The sequence below is a fragment of the Oncorhynchus kisutch genome, linkage group LG19 (genome assembly GCF_002021735.2).
Source record: "Oncorhynchus kisutch isolate 150728-3 linkage group LG19, Okis_V2, whole genome shotgun sequence".
NCBI lineage: Eukaryota > Metazoa > Chordata > Actinopteri > Salmoniformes > Salmonidae > Oncorhynchus > Oncorhynchus kisutch.
In genome coordinates, this window is record NC_034192.2 from 35,358,529 (window position 1) to 35,381,618 (window position 23,090).

General features: G+C 40.8%; 2 protein-coding genes across 5 annotated transcripts; one reads left to right on the top strand and one right to left on the bottom strand.

Moving 5' to 3' along the window:
• Window positions 1-2,872: 2,872 nt before the first annotated feature.
• Window positions 2,873-14,157, bottom strand: LOC109864756 (sorting nexin-12). 4 transcript variants are annotated; one of them, XM_031797859.1, is made up of 6 exons: window positions 13,591-14,157; window positions 12,388-12,483; window positions 12,136-12,260; window positions 11,888-11,978; window positions 7,594-7,604; window positions 2,873-4,887 (listed from the first exon to the last, which is right to left on the bottom strand). In XM_031797859.1, exons 1-5 carry the CDS (start codon window positions 13,753-13,755, stop codon window positions 7,599-7,601), a joined length of 483 nt encoding a protein of 160 aa, XP_031653719.1. In that variant the 5' UTR covers window positions 13,756-14,157; the 3' UTR covers window positions 2,873-4,887; window positions 7,594-7,598. The 4 variants fall into 4 exon arrangements, with proteins under 4 accessions (XP_031653719.1, XP_031653718.1, XP_020308276.1 ...); XM_031797858.1 differs by having other exon boundaries at window positions 2,873-4,890; XM_020452687.2 differs by lacking the exons at window positions 2,873-4,887; window positions 7,594-7,604 and having other exon boundaries at window positions 11,876-11,978; window positions 13,591-13,872; window positions 14,006-14,119.
• Window positions 14,158-14,797: 640 nt separating this feature from the next.
• On the top strand, window positions 14,798-22,828 carry foxo4 (forkhead box O4). Its single transcript, XM_020452690.2, has 3 exons — window positions 14,798-17,252; window positions 17,482-18,932; window positions 19,155-22,828. The coding sequence occupies exons 1-2, from the start codon at window positions 16,821-16,823 to the stop codon at window positions 18,901-18,903; spliced, it is 1,854 nt and encodes a 617-aa protein (XP_020308279.1). The 5' UTR covers window positions 14,798-16,820; the 3' UTR covers window positions 18,904-18,932; window positions 19,155-22,828.
• The last annotated feature ends 262 nt before the right edge of the window (window positions 22,829-23,090 follow it).

Consider the following 23,090-nt stretch of genomic DNA (forward strand, 5'->3'; position numbering starts at 1 on the left):
TGCGACTGTACTTGAAGAAACCTTCAAAGTTCTTTAAATATTCCAAATTGACTGACCTTCATGTCTTGAAGTAATGATGGACTTTCCTTTCTTTTAGCTTATTTGAGCTGTTCTTGCCATAATATGGACTTTGTCTTTTACAAAATAGGGCTATCTTTTGTATACCACCCGTACATTGTCACAACACTACTGACTGGCTCAACCGCATTAAGAAGGAAAGAAATTCTACAAATGAACTTTTAACAAGGCACACCTGCTAATTAAAATGCATTCCAGGTGACTACCTCATGAAGCTGGATGAGAGAATACCAAGAGTGTGCAAAGCTGTCATCAAGGCATAGGGTAGCTTCTTTGAAGAATCTGAAATATTTTTTTTATTTGTTTAACACTTTTTTGGTTATTCCATGATTCCATGTGTGTTATTTCATTGTTTTGATGTATTCACTATTATACTACAATGATGAAAATACAAAAAAAAAGAAGAAAAACCCTTGAATGAGTAGGTGTGTCCAAACTTTTGACTGGTACTGGTATCGTCCGGATACTGTTGTGTTGTTCAGAGGAGCTAGCCAACAACACAGCTAACACAATCACTTCAAATTGAAGCTGAAAAGAATGCAAACTAGCTGCACTTCGTTTCGATTGACCTGTTTTCTATTGATAGTTTTTTGTATGTATCCATAAAATGAAGATGATTCATGATTGTGACTGGCAGAGAAAAGCTGCCTATCTGTCTTCATTACTATGGGACAGCTGGAGATTGAATTTGAATATTGAAACAACGTTGCAAATGTCAGAGACTGACAGTAAGGTTTATACAAATCAGCGCTGTTGAAAACAAATTGTTAGTCTAAAAGAAATGTGAGATAATGTCTAGATGCTTTTTATAGTGGATATAAAGTTTATAAATTGCCTGGCTGGGCTGATGAGACAGTGGATTGGCACAGTGAGATGGAACAGAGTAAATAGGCATTTTAATGTCATAGATTTAGCTGGTGGTAACTTGTGGAATAGACACTGGCTGGAATGCGATTTTAACCAATCAGCATTCAGGACTAGACCCACCCGTTGTATAAATTAAAATAATGTGCAGTAGATTCTCTCAATTCCGTAAAAAAACATGGTGAACATTACTTGAATGTATCTTTAACAAATGGGATATCTGTCTTTTTTATCTCCTACATTGTAATAGTAGTAGATATTAATATTCCAAATATTGTATTAATCATGAATGCTATTACACCAGGTATGTCTCTTTTCTAGCCCAATATTAAATACATTGTTTTCATGAAAAGACATTCCATAGTGACAGCATGCAAGATAAGTCATTGTACAATGCCTGTACCTGCTTGCAGCATGTGTCCCACCACATCTGAAGCTACATCTATAATCAGTACACTGTTTCAATTGGATAATCACAGTTTGTGTCGCTGAGCAGAAAACAAGCAACTATTAAATCCAGTTTTTAGATGCTACCCCCTCCCCAAATAAAATGTAATATGGATGGCAATGTTTTGTTCTAGCACACATTTGCACACGTTTCTTCTACTTCCCATCCGGGGCAGCATGGTGCCCTCATTGGATGGCTGATTACCTAGATAAACAGGTGTGCGTGCAAAGTGAGAATACAACATGGAACCCATGTTTGATTGGGGGAGGTAGCATCTAAAAACTGGATTTAATGGGCGCGTTCAACATTGCAGCCGACTTTTAAAAACAAGTCAAAACTGACTTATCTATAAATCACCCTGCATCATAAGTAACTACTCTGTATTATTTATAGATCAGTCAGTCATAATTTTCCCATGATACATCACCATTTTGATGCTCTTGAACACAGTTAATAGTTTCTTGGTCACTGCTCAGCGACACAAACAGTGATTCTCCAATCAGAACAGTCTACTGATTATGAATATAGCTTGGGACCCGGTACACATGCTGTTAGCAGGTTGTTATTGGACCATGTCACATTCACATGCTAATAGGAACTCAGACATGTCTAACTTGCTGATTCGTTGAATGTGGCACGTGTATACGTTTCCTAGTTCCGACTAGCATGTGAACGCAGCATTAAGTTTACCATATGCTTCCCAGTCTAAACAGTTCTGGCATATATTTGGATAGAATTTTAGTCTTCGCTGTTGGTGCACATATTTTTTCTTGAGGCAAGTCGAGTTTGGTAGTGGAAGTCTACACCCCTTCATTGGTGATTGGTCATAAATTCTACTCTACTAATAAGACTGAGAAATAGTGCTTCAATGAGAGACGACTAGTTTTCATGCATATTTCACTTAAGAAATACTGCACCAAAGATCTGAGGTAGATGTAAAATTGCTCAACTAAGACCTCAGCAAAAATGTAAAAATGAATGACAGATTTCTTGATTTAATTCAGACTATTTCGAAGAAGTGTTTCTGACTATGTTGTTGCTACGGTGGCTCAAGATGGACAAACAATAATATTGCCGCTTTTTCCTTGTTTTTCAAATTAAAAGGTTATTAGGGAGTATAAACACAGGCGTTCGCCTAGCCTAGATCTGCCAGGAGCAAACCTAACCTATGTATGCAAACGTCTTTAGACTTTGTGTCATTCATTTATTAGTCAGAGGTTGCATTTACACAGGAAACCCAAGTCTGGATTATTTTCCACTAATTGGTATTTTGACCAATTACATCAGATCTGAACTCTGCCATATTGGGCTAGGCTCTTTCCCTCCAGTCTGGTCGCTTCCTTGCCTTTTCTCTTTCTCTTCTTGACCAATGGTAGGTCTTGATAATTGAAAGACTACTAATTGGGGAAAGTAATTTCCACTAAATTGGTAATCGAGACTAGCCATAACAGAATATTTGTTAAATGAGAAAACCAGTGTTGATATATTTTCATAATCGTTTAATAAACTAACATTACACTGTGGCCAATAACGTTAATAAAAAAACAATAAGCAACAATCAGCCTTTATGTATTTGAATGTCGGGAAAATACACATGAACATATAAAACCCCAATTAAATGTTTGTCGAGTAGCCATTCGATTTGTTGAGGTGAGGCCGAGGATGTCCGAGGAAGGCACAGTACAATCACAGGGCAGCAGGGACTGTCTTTGTTGCTTGATTACCAAAAATGTCCGGCTGCATCATTGAAAAAAATTGTTGCTCGCTATATCCAGCAAGAACTAGGACCATGAAAAAAGGTTTGGCTGGAGCTTTTCTGAGCGGTTGGCTATGCATGTACATTTAATGCTGATTAGTTTTGGTTTGCCCACTATAGTGCTGTCAGGGTAGATGTTCAGGCCCATACTGAGCACTTGTCTTGTCACCAACACACAGCTGTTTCCATCAGAGATAGTTCTTTATGGTTGTGTGGTTAGGTTCAATGGATGATAGGAAGATATGTTTTCCTGTGGGAGTCTGTCATTACCATAGATAGATGGACTCATCTATGTTAGTGTCTTCTGTCACAGCATGGGCAGTTCCATTGAGGCGATCTCCATTTTGAAGATGTCAATTTTCTTCACGATCAGCTGATCACTCGAGGACCCGGTAAGACATGACTCCAGCAAAGTTACCAAGAGGGATCAGCAAATGAAGTTGGAAGTCCCACCCAATTGACTACATTAAAACGATGGAAGCCCTCAATGGAGCTGCCCATGCCAATACGGACTTTTGGCCACTAGAGGCCCCTATAATTCTGTATAGACATTAGGCAATAATTACTTCTTCTCGCATCCAAGCGCCGATTGGTTGGATAAACAGCGGTGTGAAGGGTGATTGTCAGGGCTGCAGGGCAATCAGACTGAGAGGGCCGATCTTTGTACAATCAGCCTCACCCCACACATTCAACAGATATGAGTGAACAGTTGCATCAAAACACTGCATACATTTCCTTCTGAGACACAACCCTGGATCAGCAAGTGTAAAAATATGTATCCTGCTGGACATTCTTTTTTGCCATCGATCAACCTTTATTTCACAAGTTAAAACAAACAAAAAAATCCTACAATAGTGTTGCAGTAGAGAAGAGATGTTTAGAACGATTATGTGGCCATGGTGGTGAGAAGCTAGGTTGGGAGTTTTCCCAAGAAGATCGGGGTTAACATCCCTGCTATTGCAGCAAGTGCCATGGAAATCTTTGATGACAATTGAGATTGTATGAATATTTGTCCCCAAAAACTCAATCATAATTCTTCGCAAAAATACAATTCTAGTGTGGAATCATTCCTCAATCAAGATTCATGAATGAATTGTCAAGTACATGAATAAAATAGTATTTTAATGGGACGTAATATAATAGTTTTCTTTGTGTTTGGCAAGTCAGGTGGGCCAGGTTTCCCTTTGAAAATCTAGAGATCAATCTCTATAACTAAGAAAAACTAGGGGCTCTGGAATAAGTATTCAGAGCCTTTGTCATTTTCACATGAGAAATTTACACCAAATGCTACTTCACCAAGCAAAATTCATGAGTTAGGAAGCAAACTTCTGTTACTGAAACAACGCAGTATTCTCTAATTTGGTGTTAACTATTACTAAAATCATTAGCCTTAATGACTCAGCCTAAAGTCAAGTAGAAAATGTTCTTGTTTCAAAAGGTAGCTTACTAACTCACTCGTTTCATGAATTCACCTTCTCCACCCTCAAACATCTGCTACAAGTTAAATGCTCTGTATGTAAGTATCCTGACAGCTTCCCCAGACATAGATTACAAATAAGATATGTATATATGTACATCATATTTACAGAGCGTTCCAACACAGATGCAGGTGTTAAGGAGGATGTGAGGGGAGGCCCCCTGTGAAAGAGGCAATGTGAGCTCTAGTGATAAAGCCAAACAGCCAGGGGGTGTAGGGGCGGGGAGGGGCTGGGCTGAGTAGATCATCATTTTCATCCCTGGGCTGCTATAAAGGAAAACAATTCACAGGTAATTCATGGCCTCATTAGCATCCGAACATTAGTTGCCATTTCTACAGTTACCTTTATAGCCTTGCTACACTTTGTAGACCAAGTCTTTAAAAAGTCTAAACAAAAAAAAGGCACATAGAACATTACGGTTCAACAAGTAAAGCCTATAACATAGTAGCTACTAGGAAGAGAGAGAGAGAAAAAAAAAAAAAAGAGTAGGGTCGGTGTGTGTAGGTTAGTTTTAGGCTCCAATGCTATGGCTGGGTTAACAATCTATCAAAGAAAAATAAGTGATATGATTTTAGGGGTATGTTCCATTTGACCCATTAATGACGAAGTATTGGCCGTTTGAAATCAATACTTAAAAAGAAAAATCACGATTGAAAAACTAGTCAGTGATTCATAGGCTGTTTCACAACTGGCCGTGATTGGGAGTCCCATAGGGCGACGCACAATTGGCCCAGCGTCGTCCGGGTTAGGGTTTGGCCAGGATAGGTCGTCATTGTGAATAAGAATTTGTTCTTAACCGACTTGCCTAGTTAAAGATAAAATAGAGCAATTGCGTTACCAGTATCGGTGTACTGTATTAGACGCAGACTTTAGGGTGCTGGAGATGAGAGCAGTTGATGTACACTGCTACTTCAATGTATTTTGTCATACATTTTTTTTTATTTTTACTATGGGTGAGATACCAACCATGGTTAGCAAAACAATTAAAAAGTCTGCATGATATACAGTATGTTAGTTAGATACCGCCCTCTAGGTCTCACTTAGTGCCCCCTTGAAAGCCTGCATGACTGGTTTGAGTCAAAGGGGGAAGTTATCTCTACTAAAGATGAATTGTGAAGATCACCCCATGCATGCAACCAGATCATGCCAACAGTTACACTTGCATTTACGCAGAGAAAATGAACAAAGGAGAACATTGGACAGGTGCGGATTGAGAAAGTAGAGGTGAAGCGAAGACCGATACAGTGGGGCAAAAAAGTATTTAGTCAGCCACCAATTGTGCAAGTTCTCCCACTTAAAAAGATGAGAGAGGCCTGTAATTTTCATCATAGGTACACTTCAACTATGACAGACAAAATGAGAAAAAAAAATCCAGAAAAATCACATTGTAGGATTTTTAATTCATTTATTTGCAAATTATGGTGGAAAATAAGTATTCGGTCAATAACAAAAGTTTCTCAATACTTTGTTATATACCCTTTGTTGGCAATGACAGAGGTCAAACGTTTTCTGTAAGTCTTCACAAGGTTTTCACACACTGTTGCTGGTATTTTGGCCCATTCCTCCATGCAGATCTCCTCTAGAGCAGTGATGATTTGGGGCTGTTGCTGGGCAACACGGACTTTCAACTCCCTCCAAAGATTTTCTATGGGGGTTGAGATCTGGAGACTGGCTAGGCCACTCCAGGACCTTGAAATGCTTCTTACGAAGCCACTCCTTCGTTGCCCGGGCGGTGTGTTTGGGATCATTGTCATGCTGAAAGACCTAGCCACGTTTCATCTTCAATGCCTTTGCTGATGGAAGGAGGTTTTCACTCAAAATCTCACGATACATGGCCCCATTCATTCTTTCCTTTACACGGATCAGTCGTTCTGGTCCCTTTGCAGACAAACACCCCCAAAGCATGATGTTTCCACCCCCATGCTTCACAGTACGTATGGTGTTCTTTGGATGCAACTCAGCATTCTTTGTCCTCCAAACACGACGAGTTGAGTTTTTACCAAAAAGTTATATTTTGGTTTCATCTGACCAGATGACATTCTCTCAGTGTTCTTCTGGATCATCCAACTGCTCTCTAGCAAACTTCAGATGGGCCTGGTCATGTACTGGCTTAAGCAGGGGGACACGTCTGGCACTGCAGGATTTGAGTCCCTGGTGGCGTAGTGTGTTACTGATGGTAGGCTTTGTTACTTTGGTCCCAGCTCTCTGCAGGTCATTCACTAGGTCCCCCCGTGTGGTTCTGGGATTTTTGCTCACCGTTCTTGTGATCATTTTGACCCCACGGGGTGAGATCTTGCATGGACCCCAGATCCAGGGAGATTATCAGTGGTCTTGTATGTCTTCCATTTCCTAATAATTGCTCCCACGTTTGATCACTTCAAACCAAGCTCCTTACCTATTGCATATTCAGTATTCCCAGCCTGGTGCAGGTCTACAATTTTGTTTCTGGTGTCCTTTGACAGCTCTTTGGTCTTGGCCATAGTGGAGTTTGGAGTGTGACTGTTTGAGGTTGTGGACAGGTGTCTTTTATACTGATAAGTTCAAACAGGTGCCATTAATACAGGTAACGAGTGGAGGACAGAGGAGCCTCTTAAAGAATAAGTTACAGGTTTGTGAGAGCCAGAAATATTGTTTGTTTGTAGGTGACCAAATACTTATTTTCCACCCATAATTTGCAAATAAATTAATAAAAAATCCTACAATGTGATTTTCTGGATTTTTTTTCTAATGTTGTCTGTCATAGTTGAAGTGTACCTATGATGAAAATTACAGGTCTCTCTCATCCTTTTAAGTGGGAGAACTTGCACAATTGGTGGCTGACTAAATACTTTTTTGTCCCACTGTATGTGCGTGTAGATGAATGGATGTATCATTGGTAACCCGCTATACCAAATCTGAGTTGTTTTTTTGTTTCATGGGGGGGGGGGGATTATCACAATGGTATTAGTACGAATAAAAAGCAACCTTACCTTATTCACACCTAGGAAAAGGAGAAAGACATTGTAAGACACAAAAACGTGTGACACAGAACAGTGATTTCAGGTACCTTAAACCACTGAAAAATGTAATCTGACATTTCAGAACAACCCTTTCACCCCCCTGTTAAATACAGTATTCCTTAATTTTTACATTTAAAATTGATGAAACAAATCACACACATATACACAAGAAATATCATGCATGTATGTTATGCATAACTATCATATAATTCTCCACAATTATGCTTCAAGTAAGCACAACATTTATAAAATATTGATAGAAGTCAAGACTGGAAAGCAGAGGTCATACTTGCATTTACACACACACAAAAGTATGTGGACACCTCTTCAAATGAGTGGATTTGGCTATTTCAGCCACACCCGTTGCTGACAGGTGTATAAAATCGGCATGACAATGCCCCCGTACACAAACTGAAGTCCATACAGAAATGTTTTGTCAAGATCAGTGTAGAAGAATTTGACTAGCCTGCAGAGCCCTGGTCTCAACACCACCAAACAACTTTGCAATGATTTGGAACACTGACTGCGAGCCTGACCTAATCACCCAACATCAGTGCCCAACCTCACTAATGCTCTTGTGGCTGAATGGAAGCAAGTCCCTGCAGCAATGTTGAAAAATCTAGTGGAAAGTCTTCCCAGAAGAGTGGAGGCTGTTACAGCAGCAAAGGGGGGGACCGACTCCATATTAATGCCCATGTTCGACAAGCAGGTGTCCACATACCTTTGTATAGATAGATATGTACATACACTACCGTTCAAAAGTCTGGGGTCACTTAGAAATATCCTTGTTCTCCATGAAAACATACATGAAATGAGTTTCAAAATGTACAGGAAATATAGTCAAGATGTTGACATGGTTATAAATGATTATTTTTAATTTAAATAATAATTGTGGCAGGGTAGCCTAGTGGTTAGAGCGTTGGACTAGTAACCGGAAGGTTGCAAATTCAAACCCCCGAGCTGACAAGGTACAAATCTGTCGTTCTGCCCCTGAACAGGCAGTTAACCCACTGTTCCCAGGCCGTCATTGAAAATAAGAATGTTCTTAACTGACTTGCCTAGTTAAATAAAGTTAGTTTTTTTTTTTTTTAAACAACTTTGCTTTCGGCAAAGAATTCTCAATTTGCAGCCTTGCAGACCTTTGGCATTCTAGTTGTCAATTTGTGGAGGTAATCTGAAGAGATTTCACCCCATGTTTCCTGAAGCACCTCCCACAAGTTGGATTGGCTTGATGGGCACTTCATACGTACCATACGGTCAAGCTGCTCCCACAACAGCTCAATAGGGTTGAGATCCGGTGACTGTGCTGGCCACTCCATGATACAGAATACCAACTGACTGCTTCTTCCCGAAAAAGTTATTGCATAGTTGAGCTGTGCTTTGGGTCATTGTCCTGTTGTAGGAGGAAATTGGCTCCAATTAAGCACCGTCCACAGGGTATGGCATGGCATTGCAAAATGGAGTGATAGCCTTCCTTCTTCAAGATCCCTTTTACCCTGTACAAATCTCCCACTTCACCACCCAAAGACCATCACATTGCCTCCACCATGCTTGACAGATGGCATCCAGCACTCCTCCAGCATCTTTAAATTTTTTCTGTGTCTCACAAATGTTCTTATTTGTGATCTGAACACCTCAAACTTAGATTTGTCTGTCCATAACACTTTTTTCCAATCGTCCTCTGTCCAGTGTCTGTGTTCTTTTGCCCATCTTAATCTTTTATTTTTATTGGCCAGTCTGAGATATGGCTTTTTCTTTGCAACTCCGCCTAGAAGGCCAGCATCCAGGAGTCGCCTTTTTAAATCAAATTTTATAAGTCACATGTGCCGAACACAACAGGTGTAGACCTTAGTTGACATTGTGACGGTTGACATTGTGACTGCTGTTCTGCGGGTACTATTTAATGAAGCTGCCAGTTCAGGACTTGTGAGGGGTCCGTTTCTCAAACTAGACACTAATGTACTTGTTCTCTTGCTCAGTTGTGCACCGGGGCCCCCCACTCCTTTCTATTCTGGTTAGAGCCAGTTTGCGCTGTTCTGTGAAGGGAGTAGTACATGCCGTTGTACGAGATCTTCAGTTTCTTGGCAATTTCTCAAATGGAACAGCCCTCATTTCTCAGAACAAGAATAGACTGACGTGTTTCAGAAGAAAGGTCTTGTTTCTGGCCATTTTGAGTCTGGAATCGAACCAAATGCTGATGCTCCAGATACTCAACTAGTCTAAAGAAGGACAGTTTTATTTCTTCTTTAATGAAAACAGTTTTCAACTGACCTAAGAAAATTGCAAAAGGGTTTTCTAATGATCAATTAGCCTTTTAAAATGATAAACTTGGATTAGCTAACATGCCATTGGAACACAGGAGTGATGGTTGCTGATAAGTGGGCCTCTGTACATCTATGTAGATGTTCCATTAAAAATAAGCAGTTTCCAGCTACAATAGTCATTTACAACATTAATGTCTACACAATATCTCCGACAAACTTGATGTTATTTCAATGGATAATTGTTTTTGCTTTTCTTTTAAAAACTAAGACATTTCTAAGTGACCCCAAACTTATGAACTGTAGTGTAAATACATATACTTTGCATTTGGAAAGTATTCAGACCCCTTGACTTTTTTCACATTTTGTTACATCATAGCTTAATTCTATAATTGATTAAATAGTTTTTCCCTTCTTCCTCAATCTACACACAATACCCCATAATGACAAAGCAAAAATATGTTGTATATGTTGGCTAATTTATTATAAATAAACTGAAATCACATTTACATATGTATTCAGACTTTTTACTCAGTACTTTGACGCACCTTTGGCAGCCTCAAGTCTTCTTGGGTATGACGCGACAAGCTTGACACCTGTATTTGGGGAGTTTCTTCCATTCTTCTCTGCAGATCCTCAAGATCTGTCAGGTTGGATGGGGAGCGTTGCTGCACAGCTATTTTCAGGCCTCTCCAGAGGTTTGATCGGGTTCAAGTCCAGGTTCTGGCAGGGCCACTCAAGGACATTGAGACTTGTCCCATTGCCACTTCTGCGTTGTCTTGGCTGTGTGCTTAGGGTCGTTGTCCTATTGGAAGGTGAACATTCCTGAGCATGTTTTCATCAAGAATCTCTCTGTACTTTGCTCCGTTCATCTTCCCCTCGATCCCAGCTAGTCTAAATATGCCCACAGCATGATGTTGCCACCACCATACTTCACCATAGGGATGGTGCCAGTTTTCCTTCAGACGTGACGCTTGGCATTCAGGCCAAATAGTTCAATCTTGGTTTCATCAGACCACAGAATCTTGTTTCTCATGGTCGGAGTCCTTTAGGTGCCTTTAGGCAAACTCCAAGTGGGCTGTCATGTACCTTTTACTGAAGAGTGGCTTCACTACAATGAAGGCCTGATTGGTGGAGTGCTGCAGAGATGGTTGTCCTTCTGGAAGGTTCTTCTCCAGAGGAAATCTGGAGCTCTGTCAGTGACCATCGGGTTTTTGGTAACCTCCCTGACCATGGCCCTTCTCCCCTGATTGTTCAGTTTGGCTGGGCGCCCAGCTCTACAAAGAGTCTTAATGGTTCCAAACTTATTCCATTTAAGAATGACGCCACTGTTCTTGGGGACCTTTAATGCTGCCGACATTTTTTGGTACCCTTCTCCAGATCTGTGTCTTGACACAATCCTGTCTCGGAGCTCTACAGACAATTCCTTTGACCTCATGGCTTGTTTTTTGCTCTGACATGCATTGCTAACTGTGGGACCTTATATAGACAGATGTGTGCCTTTCCAAATCATGTCCAATCAATTGAATTTAACACAGGTGGACTCAAATAAAGTTGTAGAAACATCTTAAGGATGATCAATAGAAAGAGGATGCACCGGAGCTCAATTTCAAGTTTCAAAGGAAAGAGTATAAATAACTATGTAAATAAGGTATACGTTTTTTTTTTATACATCTGCAAAAATGTCTAAAAACCTGTTTTCGATTTGTCATTATGGGCTATTGTCTAAAGATCAATGACGTTTAAAAAAAATGTAATCCATTTTAGAATAAGGCTGTAACGTAACAACATTTGGAAAAAGTCAAGGGGTCTGAATACTTTTTTACATTCATATACACACAGTATTTATATTCTTTAATGTAAAAAATAAAATGCTATTCCCTTGCCGGGAGAGATTGATAGAAACCGTTAAGGATCAGCCAGTCCCTCCCACCTACTGCCACCAGCCTCTTCACCACACCCACCCAGTCAGAGCCCCAACCATGCCCATCCTACTTGCGTACTTTTCCAGGAATATAGTTCCGGTCAATGGACTCATCTTGAAGGAACATGTGAAGACAGCGCTCATTCTGGGCCAGTGGATGACCTGCAAGTCTGGTGATAGGAGAGAGTAGCAGGTTTCAGTTAAATAGCAATCATAGTTGATTATTAGTGGAGTCAAAGGCAGATGGCTGGGAGTTAATTTGATAATGACCTGAAATGGAAAGACAGCGATACAGAGAGAAATAATATAGACAGAAACGATACACACCTGTTGATGAACTGCTCCAAGCCTACCCTCCGCTCCTCAATGAAGGACTCCTCAAAGATACCCTCATCTCCTCGGAAGGGCAGCTGTCTTTTTAAAGCTTTCCCAGGGAGAGGGGGCACCACAATCTTTAGAAAGCACACAACGTATCAGTAACTTAGTCACATACAAACTTTAATGTATTAAACATTTCTGTTTAGATTAGTATTATACCGGTCCGACATGCAAGCAATTAGTTATGCAGTGTGTAACTACCTTACTGTCTCTCTCCAGCTCATTCTTCAGCCACTCAAAATCACTGTACCTTCTGCGCACAACAGAGTCCTTAAGTTTGAAGATGGGAAGATTTGTCTGCATGTGAAAAAATGTATATTAAATCACTACATTAAATGACAGAAATCCAGGAGTGGCATTTCCAGTACAGAATCCACAGTGACATGGTCAGACATCAGTGCTTACACCAGAACCCTTCACTGATTAATCATTTGATCAGCATCTTGTCTCTGAATCTGTGAAAAACACTTCAGTTTTGTGACACTGGTGTGTGGTGCTGTGTCTAGTGATAATGGATGGTTTATAATGCAACCACATCTTTAGAGTAGGAAAACACAGAGAGATTGTTTCATTAATATGTTGAGATTTGTAGTAGTAAGTAAGGGTATACAGTAGATATTTTTATTTATTTTACTAGGCAAGTCAGTTATGAAAAAATTGTTATTTACAATGACGGCCTACACCGGCGAAACCCGGCACTGTGCGCCGCACTACAGGACTCCCAATCACGGCCGGCTGTGATACAGCCTGGATTCGAACCAGGGTGTCTGTAGTGACGCCTCAAGCACTGAGATGCAGTGCCTTAGACCACTGTGCCACTCGGGAGCCCAGTACACACTGTGCAAATTGTGTCTATCCCTCAGCATATGTAGTCTCTGTTCAGCATGCCCTAGATCTGGGATTTAAGAGACTAGCCCATGTACAAACAGATCTTTCTAATACCATGAAGGTTTAACACCCTAGTGGCTGGTTGCCTATCTCATAACTAGAGCGTTAGCTGGCCCAGTATTCTCCAATCTTGGTCCTGGGGATTCCAAGGGTGTGCAGGCTTTTATTCTGGGTTGGAGAAAAAGCTTATACATCCTACAGAAATCAACAGAGTTTAATAAAAGAGCTATAGCCCATGCTAGTCACTATGTTCTGGCAGAAGCACTGCTACCTAACTAACACAGTTGTTGGTGGTAGCCATCTTAGTAACGACTGCATCAGGAATTTGTATATAACGATTATTTCAAATGACAAAGAAGTGAAAGACTAAGCATTTGAACAGCAAAAAGTCCAGTCTCTCGAAAAACCGTCCCACCCATGTTCCCTCATCATACTAGCGTCACCTAAACTAGGCCCTTCTAAAATCACCGGCCCCGATTTCAATACTGCAAGCTAGTACAAACCTAGAACACTCACCCGCATTCGCACTTCATAGGTGGTGAATCTGTTCCGGCCAACTCCAATTGTTTGTGGGTCATAAACGTCGATTTCAAGAAAATTGCTTGGGGGGCCATACGCATCTGTGAGATCCTGTGGTTTAGAGTTTAATCGGCGAGTATCTGCAACAGTGGGATCCGACATGTTCGGCTTCAGCTGCGGCTGATCTCAAGACGATACAATTGCGAAGGTTCTTGTTCCGCAGCCAATCGAAACAGAGGAAACGCATTCCTCTTTCCCCAAGTATTTACCGGCGTTAACCTTGACCAATTGCAGAAGAGAATGAAACAATTGTGCCAAAATTAAACGAGTGTAAAACAATAATCATACAGACAAAATGTGATTAAAATATTATCAATGAAGAGAACGACTGTTTATAATTTTAAAGTCTTACAAATTTACAGGACGGCCTATTCTGTTGTAAAATAAATAAATCATTGTTTCCAAAATAAAGACTTTCAGGAGTTTAAATCAGACCAGATGTATATTTTTGTTGTACATAGGTCTAGCTCTACTGTGTATTATTATTCTGTTTACATCACGCGCTGCATTCGATAAACACTCCCCAAACAAAGTTATACTCTGAAATACACTGGGAATTGTAGTTCTTGGGCACACTGTCAGATTATTGTTTAAATAAACACACCGTACCATGCTGATTTAGGCTGATCTTAAACAAATCTAATGAAACGTGTTGCATAGAACACATCGAACATTCCTATGTTTTTCTAGGTTGGTACCGATATTCTTGAAAAAAGAATATCACACTGAAATGAATCATCTTCACAGATCTTTCTGGACACAAATCATTATTTTTGAATGTCACTGTACAACAATGGCAATTTTAAAGTAACCTGACTACGACCTACTTGTTTTATGACAGTATACTGACTATTGGTGAAAGTTTGAGTGTCAAATGAAAGAGGGATGCATGTGCTTCAAGACTAGATTGGAGCTGAATGGATCTGTAGCCTAGAAGTCTGGGCTACTTGGGCAATTATATGATTTACCATTGTCGGGTAACTTTCCAGCTTTGGTTTAGGTGTGTAGGTGGTGTGTGTACACTTTAGGAAATGTTACACAATCCTGATTTAGGTATTTTAGCTCGACAGCCGTTCGTTGTTTACATTCGTGCTTAAGAAGTCACATGACTGACTGCATTTCCCAGCAGTCCTCACCACGCATGCGCAGTACACGTTTTCTGGCAGTGGTAAACAGACGTCAGAAGGGAGTCTTCGCCTCGAGTCAAAAATAAACAAAAAAAGATATACGATGAATGAATATTTGGACATCCAGAATAGCCACAAGTCAAGCGAAACTAACGAATGAAAGGGGGAGAATTCCAAAGGAAGGTACTGAAGCCTTTTTTCCGACTTTTGAAAGGATTTTAAACTCCGAAATAACTGGAGTTAGCCAGCAGCTAACTTTAAGTGGCTATCACGCTATTTTAAAAACTACGTTTGGTGTGTGGAGTCGAGCCGAGGTGGGAGAGCCTAAACTCCAAGAAACCGTGGATTACGAACCGTGCTTTAAATTGGCCACAAGACGCGGACTGATCCAATTTTAGGCACACTCTGAAGGTTTGTGCTCGCGCGAGCATCGTGTGCTGCTGCGTGTCAAGAAACATGGCAGATGGTGACACGCGCTTGCCCGCAATGTGGAGGAGCGTGAAAACTTGAATCAGAAAACCACGGACTTTCTGATCCATTTGTTTCTTCTAATTTTGTTTTACAGACCACCATGATCAAACTGTTCAGTAAGGTTTTGCGCTCAACATTTTATTTTTGTCAGTCGACTAAAATTACTTAGTACTGTAGCCAAAGAAGCGACAGCCAGCATAACATTACTGTTTTGACATCAGAAGTAAACGTGTCATTGCTTAGATAATCAAATATTGCAGATTTTTTTAACTTTGACTATTTTATTGCAAGCTCCATGAATCCAGATTTTGTGTTCACTCTAAGTAATATTGTTTCACGGGAGCAGTGACAGTTAGATGTATGTTGAAATCAAAAAGTTGTTGTTTACTAAATTGCTTTGAATTTTGATATCAATGTTCAAACTAATATTATATCAACTCCAGTATTCTATTGAAGCGGGAGGTTATTTCTACGTGCGAAGGAGCGAGACAGCACGTTGTTTACAAGTGCAGACGGTGGAACCGCAAACCTAGTCGGCTCTTTTGTAACAGAGACCCACTGGTAATCCTCATTTGTGGGTTATTTGAAAAGTATATGTGTTTGAGGGTAACTTTTATGTTATAATGTTAAAGCTAAAAGCAAAACGCGAAATAAGTCAGTGCAATATATAGTGTTGTGAGAGCAATAATTTTATAGCTAACCTTCACCTTCATAAACATCGAATATATTTACATTTTCCACAACAAACCACCGAGACAAACGTTTATATATATATATATATATATATATTTTTTTTTTAAAGTATATACCCCACAGTAACACGTTATGTGGGCCATAAATTGTATTGGTCTCTGATTTCAATCCAGATGTTTTGGTGTGCATTCCTCCCCGAGTTCTCTTTGTTCTTTTATACAAACAAAGAAACCGTCATCCCAGCCCTCCTCTGCTCCATGTAAATCGGAAGGTTTATGATAGTTACTATTAAAGGGATTATTTGGGTCCCCTAATCTCCAATCTCAGGATTAACACCGCTATACTGGTGTATCCAGATTATTGTTTCTCTTCTACTAGTCCCCTTAATAGAGAATGGAACATAGCGTTTTTGTGTAGATAGTTGAAGTTTATATAGAACTTTTGGTTATACAATAATTACATTAGACAATATAGTCTAATTTTGAACATAGACACCTTCTTAGATAAGAATAGGCCTACATTTTGGTGTGCCTATTACAAATACATGTCCCCAGATTACATTTTACATTAGTCATTTAGCGGATGCACTTATCCAGAGCGGTTTAGAGGAGCAACTAGGGTTAAGTGCCTTGCTCAAGGGCACATCAACAGATTGTTCACATAGTCGTCTCAGGGATTCAAGCCTTCAGTTACTTGCCCAACGCTCTTCACCACTAGGCTACCTGCGACCCTACAAAAATACAATATTGTTATTTTGATTTTAAAAAACATTTTGTTTCAATATCTGTCTCACTATTATTTACCTTGACAATTTATTTTATGTATCATCTCTTAGTTGTCTACATTTAGGATAGTTGTAGCAAACAAAACTTTACAATGGAGGGTTCGACGGTACCCACGATTGACCCAGATTTTGAGCCGCAAAGCAGACCTAGGTCGTGCACATGGCCGCTCCCCAGACCCGACATCTCAGCTGTCAAACCGGAGGGGGCGGACGGCCCTGAATCTTCTGCGGGAACCCCGCCCGCCGACGACGATAAGCAGGAGCAACCGCAAATCATATCCGAGCCTGAGAAAGTTGTGGTCACAGAGGGAGGAGTTGTAGCCGGAGTAGGTGGAGCCACACCCCGAAAGGGATCATCCCGGCGCAATGCATGGGGGAACCAGTCTTACGCGGACCTGATTAGTCAGGCTATTGAGAACTCTCCAGAGAAGCGTCTAACCTTGGCACAGATATATGACTGGATGGTGAAAACTGTGCCTTACTTCAAAGATAAAGGAGATAGCAACAGCTCAGCAGGGTGGAAGGTAAAAAAACATGCTCATCATTATTGTTATTCACATTGTTTAGAACCATGTTATACAGCCAATTTGCTGTGAACACATGATACATTATTACACTGCATTAATTAGTGAATAATGGAAGTTATTGCTTGAAATCTATCGTCAAATCAAGTTGAATGTTTTCTGAAAATTTAACAAGGCACCAATCTTAAAACCCTTTTTCTTGCCCCCCCCCCCCTTTCTTCTAACTCAGAATTCAATTCGCCACAACTTATCACTCCACAACAAGTTCCTGAGAGTTCACAATGAGTCCACAGGCAAGAGTTCTTGGTGGATGCTCAACCCAGAGGGGGGCAAGACTGGGAAAGCCCCCCGTCGCCGTGCTGCCTCCATGGACAACAGCAGCAAACTGCTGAAAAGCCGGATGCGAGCCAAGCAGACCAAGAAGGCAGCAGCAGGCCTGGGCGGGACCACTGGGGGAGATGGCGACGGGGGCGCAGACAGTCCCAACTCCTCCCAGCAGTTCCCCAAATGGGGGGTAAACAGCGGCAGCCCCTCATCCCGTGGTAGCCTAGACGAACCTGACATGTGGACCAGCTTCCGTCCACGCACCAGCTCCAATGCCAGCACCCTGAGTGGCCGGCTGTCCCCCATCGGCCCCGGGCAGGAGGATGAGGATGACCTGCCTGAGGAAGGTCTACTGGGCTACTCCACGGGCAACCTGCCCCCCACCCTCACTGAGACACTAATGGAGGAGCTGGACCTGATCGATGGCCTGACACTGATGACCGAGCAGCAGGGAGGGGCTAGTCCCAGCACAGCCCCACCGGCTCCCCCCACCCCTCTGCCCTCTGCCTCAACACTGCTTCCCCGGGGCTCCGGGTTCCCCTCCTTCCGTCAGCTACAGCCATCCAACATCTCCCAGGCCCCCAACCAGACTGGGGGACAGTCCTCAGGCACACAATGTGGCAACAATAACAACTCCAAACCATTAAACTATGGTAACTCTCTCTTTAACCCCATGCCCAGCCCTGGCTCACATGGGACTGGTCTCTATGGCACTCATGTTCCCTCCAGCTTGGAGGCGTTGCTCACCTCGGACTCCCCGCCTCCCAGTGATTTCATGATGACCCAGGTGGACCCCCTTATGCCCAGTCCTGGTGTAGTGGGGATGATGGGCATGGGGGGGCCCATGGTGGGAGGGCGGCCCAAACCAAACCAGCTATTGCTGGGGAAGGGGCTTGAGCCAAACACTGTGGCATCGATGCAGTCCCAGCTCCAACAGCAGCACTCTCAGCTGGGCCTGGGCATGATCCTGTCAGGCATGGCCCAAGACTCTCCACAGCTCTCAGCCCTCAAAGCTCAGCATGCACAGCTGCCAGGTTTGGGGCCTCACCACGGAGGGGGCCTATCCAATATAGGAGGAGGTCTGCCAGGGATGGGCCAGTTCGGAACGCCGAGCTCCTTCCTACCAAGTCAAGACCGCTTGCCCACCGACTTGGACATTGAGATGTTCACAGAGAACTTGGACTGTGATGTGGACTACATCATCAACAGTGACCTCATGGATGGAGAGGGCATTGATTTCAACTTTGACCCCATAGTGCCAGGTGGGCAAAGCTACTCTGGCCCTGCAACTACGCAGAGCGCTGCCCACAACTGGGTACCCAGCTAACTTCTCAGCAACCTTGCAGTGTTAGCCAGGTATGCTGAAATTATACTTTCAGGTTCTAACCTCTCAGTAGTTTTGCACTCCACAACTAAACCACCCTTTTCTTTACCCATTGCTTTCTTTATCCTCTTCATGATTACCCTTGTTTCCCTCTCACCCTCACTCACTTCCTGTATCCCCTGCTTTGTTCTGGAGATTAATCAAGAACATCATGAACTACAATTTGAACATTTGTCTTTTACTTGTTGTTGCAGGTAAGGATCCCCAATCACACACAAACTCAACGACACCTACAACAAAGAACACACCTGGTGCATTCATTCCTAAACCTCATCTCCCTATTGGCTGAAGATCCAATTCCGAAGCAATTTTTTAAACCTTTGTGCTTGTACTTTTGATGAAACCAGACCTCAGACATCCATGTCACGGGCCATCCATGTCCCTCCCCCTAGTAACAGTTGCAACTTGTGGGGACTTTGCCGTATTTTTATGAGTGTTTGAGAAAAGTATGACAGAATTTATTTGGAGTGAAAAGATGAAGCACAACTAACAACTCTTAAGTTAATATCACAATGACTTTTACTATACCAAAGTAGTTTTAGGATTGATATGGTACACTTCCTTGATGTCTTTGATATTGAAGGTGAAATGGACTGTGCACACAGGAAGAAATTGCCAGTTTTCATATAAACTGTAGGTGGTTAACTATTACCGACAACCACCAACTTGGACATGAAATGACGCTGCTGCATCTTTATCTATGGAAGGAATGAAGTTCCAACACACTCCTCTGGACTTTCCTCAATTCAAATATTGAGAAGATGACACGAGCAAAGGCTGATGATGTTAAGTCATTGGATGAGACCAAGTTGAAGATATATGATTTCACATTGGACTCCGCATGTTGACCGAACGTAGTCATTTGGTCGCTTGGTGGTACGAAACATGTGCTTCTGTTTCTTTTTCATTGACGAGACCGGAGCTGCAAAGTAACTACGAGTTTTGTCAGTCGTCATTTAACAGTACAGGGTATGTGATCTGCATTTACCGCTTGGCATTCATGAATCCGCTCAGTGTGTGCTAAAGAGCAGGGTAGAAAACACTTTGGTGGAGTTTTTTATTTTCCTGATGTGCAGTTACACTAACAATGTGAAGAAAAGTGATTTGTGAGCTTTTTACAGGGGGCATTCAAAGGTAATTGTATTTGCCAACAAATTATTTGGTTGACAAAGTGTTATATCATTGAAAGCAGTTTTCCTCCACTGCTTTAAGGGCCGTTTTGAAGGTTTTGCAGAACTGGGTTGTGTTTCAAGGCACTTGGGAGTATTCTTGTCATGTGGCTCCTGTACTCTAATGGCAAAATAAGAGACTAAACCAAGTTCGGTTGAATCATTTCATCAAAGAAAAGAGGCAAGGTTGTATGCATGCTATGTAAATAGACATGTCATGCTATGCAGATCAATCAGGAGAATTCAAAAGAAATCTTGAAGGAAATTGTTATGATCTCCTCTTGAAGGGTTTTGCATTTAATGTTTTCCTGCAATGTTCTATCCCTTAAAGTAAGGGAAACTGGGGCTTCACGTGGAAATATTTTCTCACCGATAACTTTGTTATACATCTTTTTTTTCATTAAATTAATACAACATGTGAGAAGTAAAATATTTGACTAGTTTAATATACAATTTAGATGGAGGTTATATGTGAAATATTAACATATATGAATATATTTCTATTACTAATCGGACGTTATGGAGAAAAACAATTTCAGATCATTTTGAACGGTCATTTTCTATATATTCTTTTATTTTTTGTAAAAGATGAGATGCATGTAGATTTTATACATAACTAAAAGAACACTAAGAATTACATGGCAGATAGGGGGTGCTTGGGACAAAAAAACATTTTAGTGTAGATAAGCTTCGCAAGTGGAGCCAAAGAAAGAAAGAATAATAACTTGATTTTCCAAATTGACTTGCCACTTAGTTAATTTGACTTGATTTATTGTGAAATTTAAATCCAAGTAAAAACCTGCACATGTTATTTACACAATGGAGGACATTTTGCATACAGCAGTGATGCTGAATTCACATCTCAAATGATGCGGCGATCAAATCTCAGGGTCATTCAAAAAGAATAATAATGGAAACATCTTCCTTAAGTGAGTAATCAGATAATCATCAGAATTACATTTATTTTAGGTGAATTTATATGTTAAAATACACGACTGGAAAGCAACAGCCCCTCGTGTTTTGCCATTTTCGTGATCGCGAGGCATCCTTGACACAAGGGTCTTTGAACCATACCACTCTCAATTTAACGCTTAAAAATATAAATTCTAATTTTACTTTCTAAGATGGAAATAAACAAGAGATCTTTAGCCATGTATATCATAACAATAGTCTTGTTCGAGGTTGTTAAACTGCCAATATTGAACACTATAGCATGTTATTCAATAGCAAGATGCACCATGTCATTTTTCATGTTATTTTTCCTTTTGAAGATGAGTTTTGTTAAGAGGAAGTTTGTATTTAAATACTTGATCACGACAGAAGAAAAGGTTTCATTTATTGTAAATGTGTTTTGTGTTGACCAGTTTTTCATCTGAAATGCATCCTAGATGGAGTTTGACATCCATTATTGATAATTTCACTGTAACCATGTGAATACTTTAGCTTTTCATTTGTATAAAGCACTCTCTTTCTCACAGATTTTTCTATTGACCGGTGCTAGTTGTCATTTATGACATACCCTAAGAGGGCCATAATGCAATGGGTGCATATTTAGATTATTTCAGGGCCTTGAATCATTAGTATGCAGCACAAGGATATTTTGAGTGAGGTTGTGATTAGTTAAATCTGAAATATGTAACTTTTTGGGCAACCTGACAAAATTGTCGTCATTGTAAGCAAGTCTAAGAAGCGGTAGATCTGTTCTATGTGCACTATTTCTATGCTTCCCGTTTTTAAGTTTAATTTTTGTCTTTTACTTTCGATTTTATACACCATCTGAAAATGTAATTTTTGGTTATGGAAAAGATATTTCACAGTGGTTTAGATGGTACAATAATTCTCTACACTATGCGTGATTGTTTTGTCACATAAACTGAAATTAGGCAAACTATTAGAATTTTAGCAACCAGGAAATGGCGGAGCGATTTCTGCATAGTGCATCTTTCAAGAAACAAACCTTTTATTTTTCTGTATTGTGATCCCCAAACGTTGTCACTTACAAATAGTTTTGAAATTAAAGTGAATACCATGTATTTTGAGGTATTTTAGTAATGATGTATGAAATGTAAGCAATAGGCAATTAATTTACTGGTCCCATTGATGTACAACAAATCAACTTGGTTGCTGTGATGGATTCCACAGGGTCATACTATTGTTACCATTACCGGGTCTTTGAGACATGTCTTCTGCTTATGCATCTTAGGATGGGTGTGTGTTTGATAGGACTGTATGAAAGTGAATGTGTCTGTTGGACAGTAGTGTAACTTGTGTGTTGGTGGCTGTTTGTAAAAGCACAGGGTATAGAGGACATCCTTCTCATAGACTTTATTTGCTCGGTCATGCCTTGAGTAATCTGCTGGAGTTTCAGCCACTGTCACCTACCATTTATGGGCTTTTTACTTTGTATCCTCTAGTCCCTGTAATATTTCCTCTCAATATGTTTCTTACATTAATACTAATTTTCTTATAATAAAAGTAGCAGTAGTAATTTTCTTATTTTGAAATAAAAAATGGCCCCACTTTTTGATGGTACAGCATTTTAGTATGTGGACAGGGTTGAGTAAGTATTTTCTTTTTAAGGGGGGGGAAGGGGGTCAGGGGTTGATAAGTTGTGCATAGCCAATATGGGTTGATTTATTTTGATTAGTTTTGGTCTTATCACTACAGGAGGACATTTGAATAAAATGTTTTAAAAAATCCCATATGTTGATCACAAATGATTTATCTCATGATCACTACATAACAAAAGTTGTTTTGTCGAGATCACGAGATAATCAAAAGTACCACACATCATCCATTCCTTTGTTCAGATGCACGATAACCACCATTGAGGAGCCCTGTGGCTGCATTTAAGCCCTGAACGATGTCTGACAGGCAGCGCTGTCTCTCAGGCTGCGCGCCACCCCCAAGACCACAGCCAATCGCATGCAAGGAACAACACGGTTAACTTGGCCAGTCTTG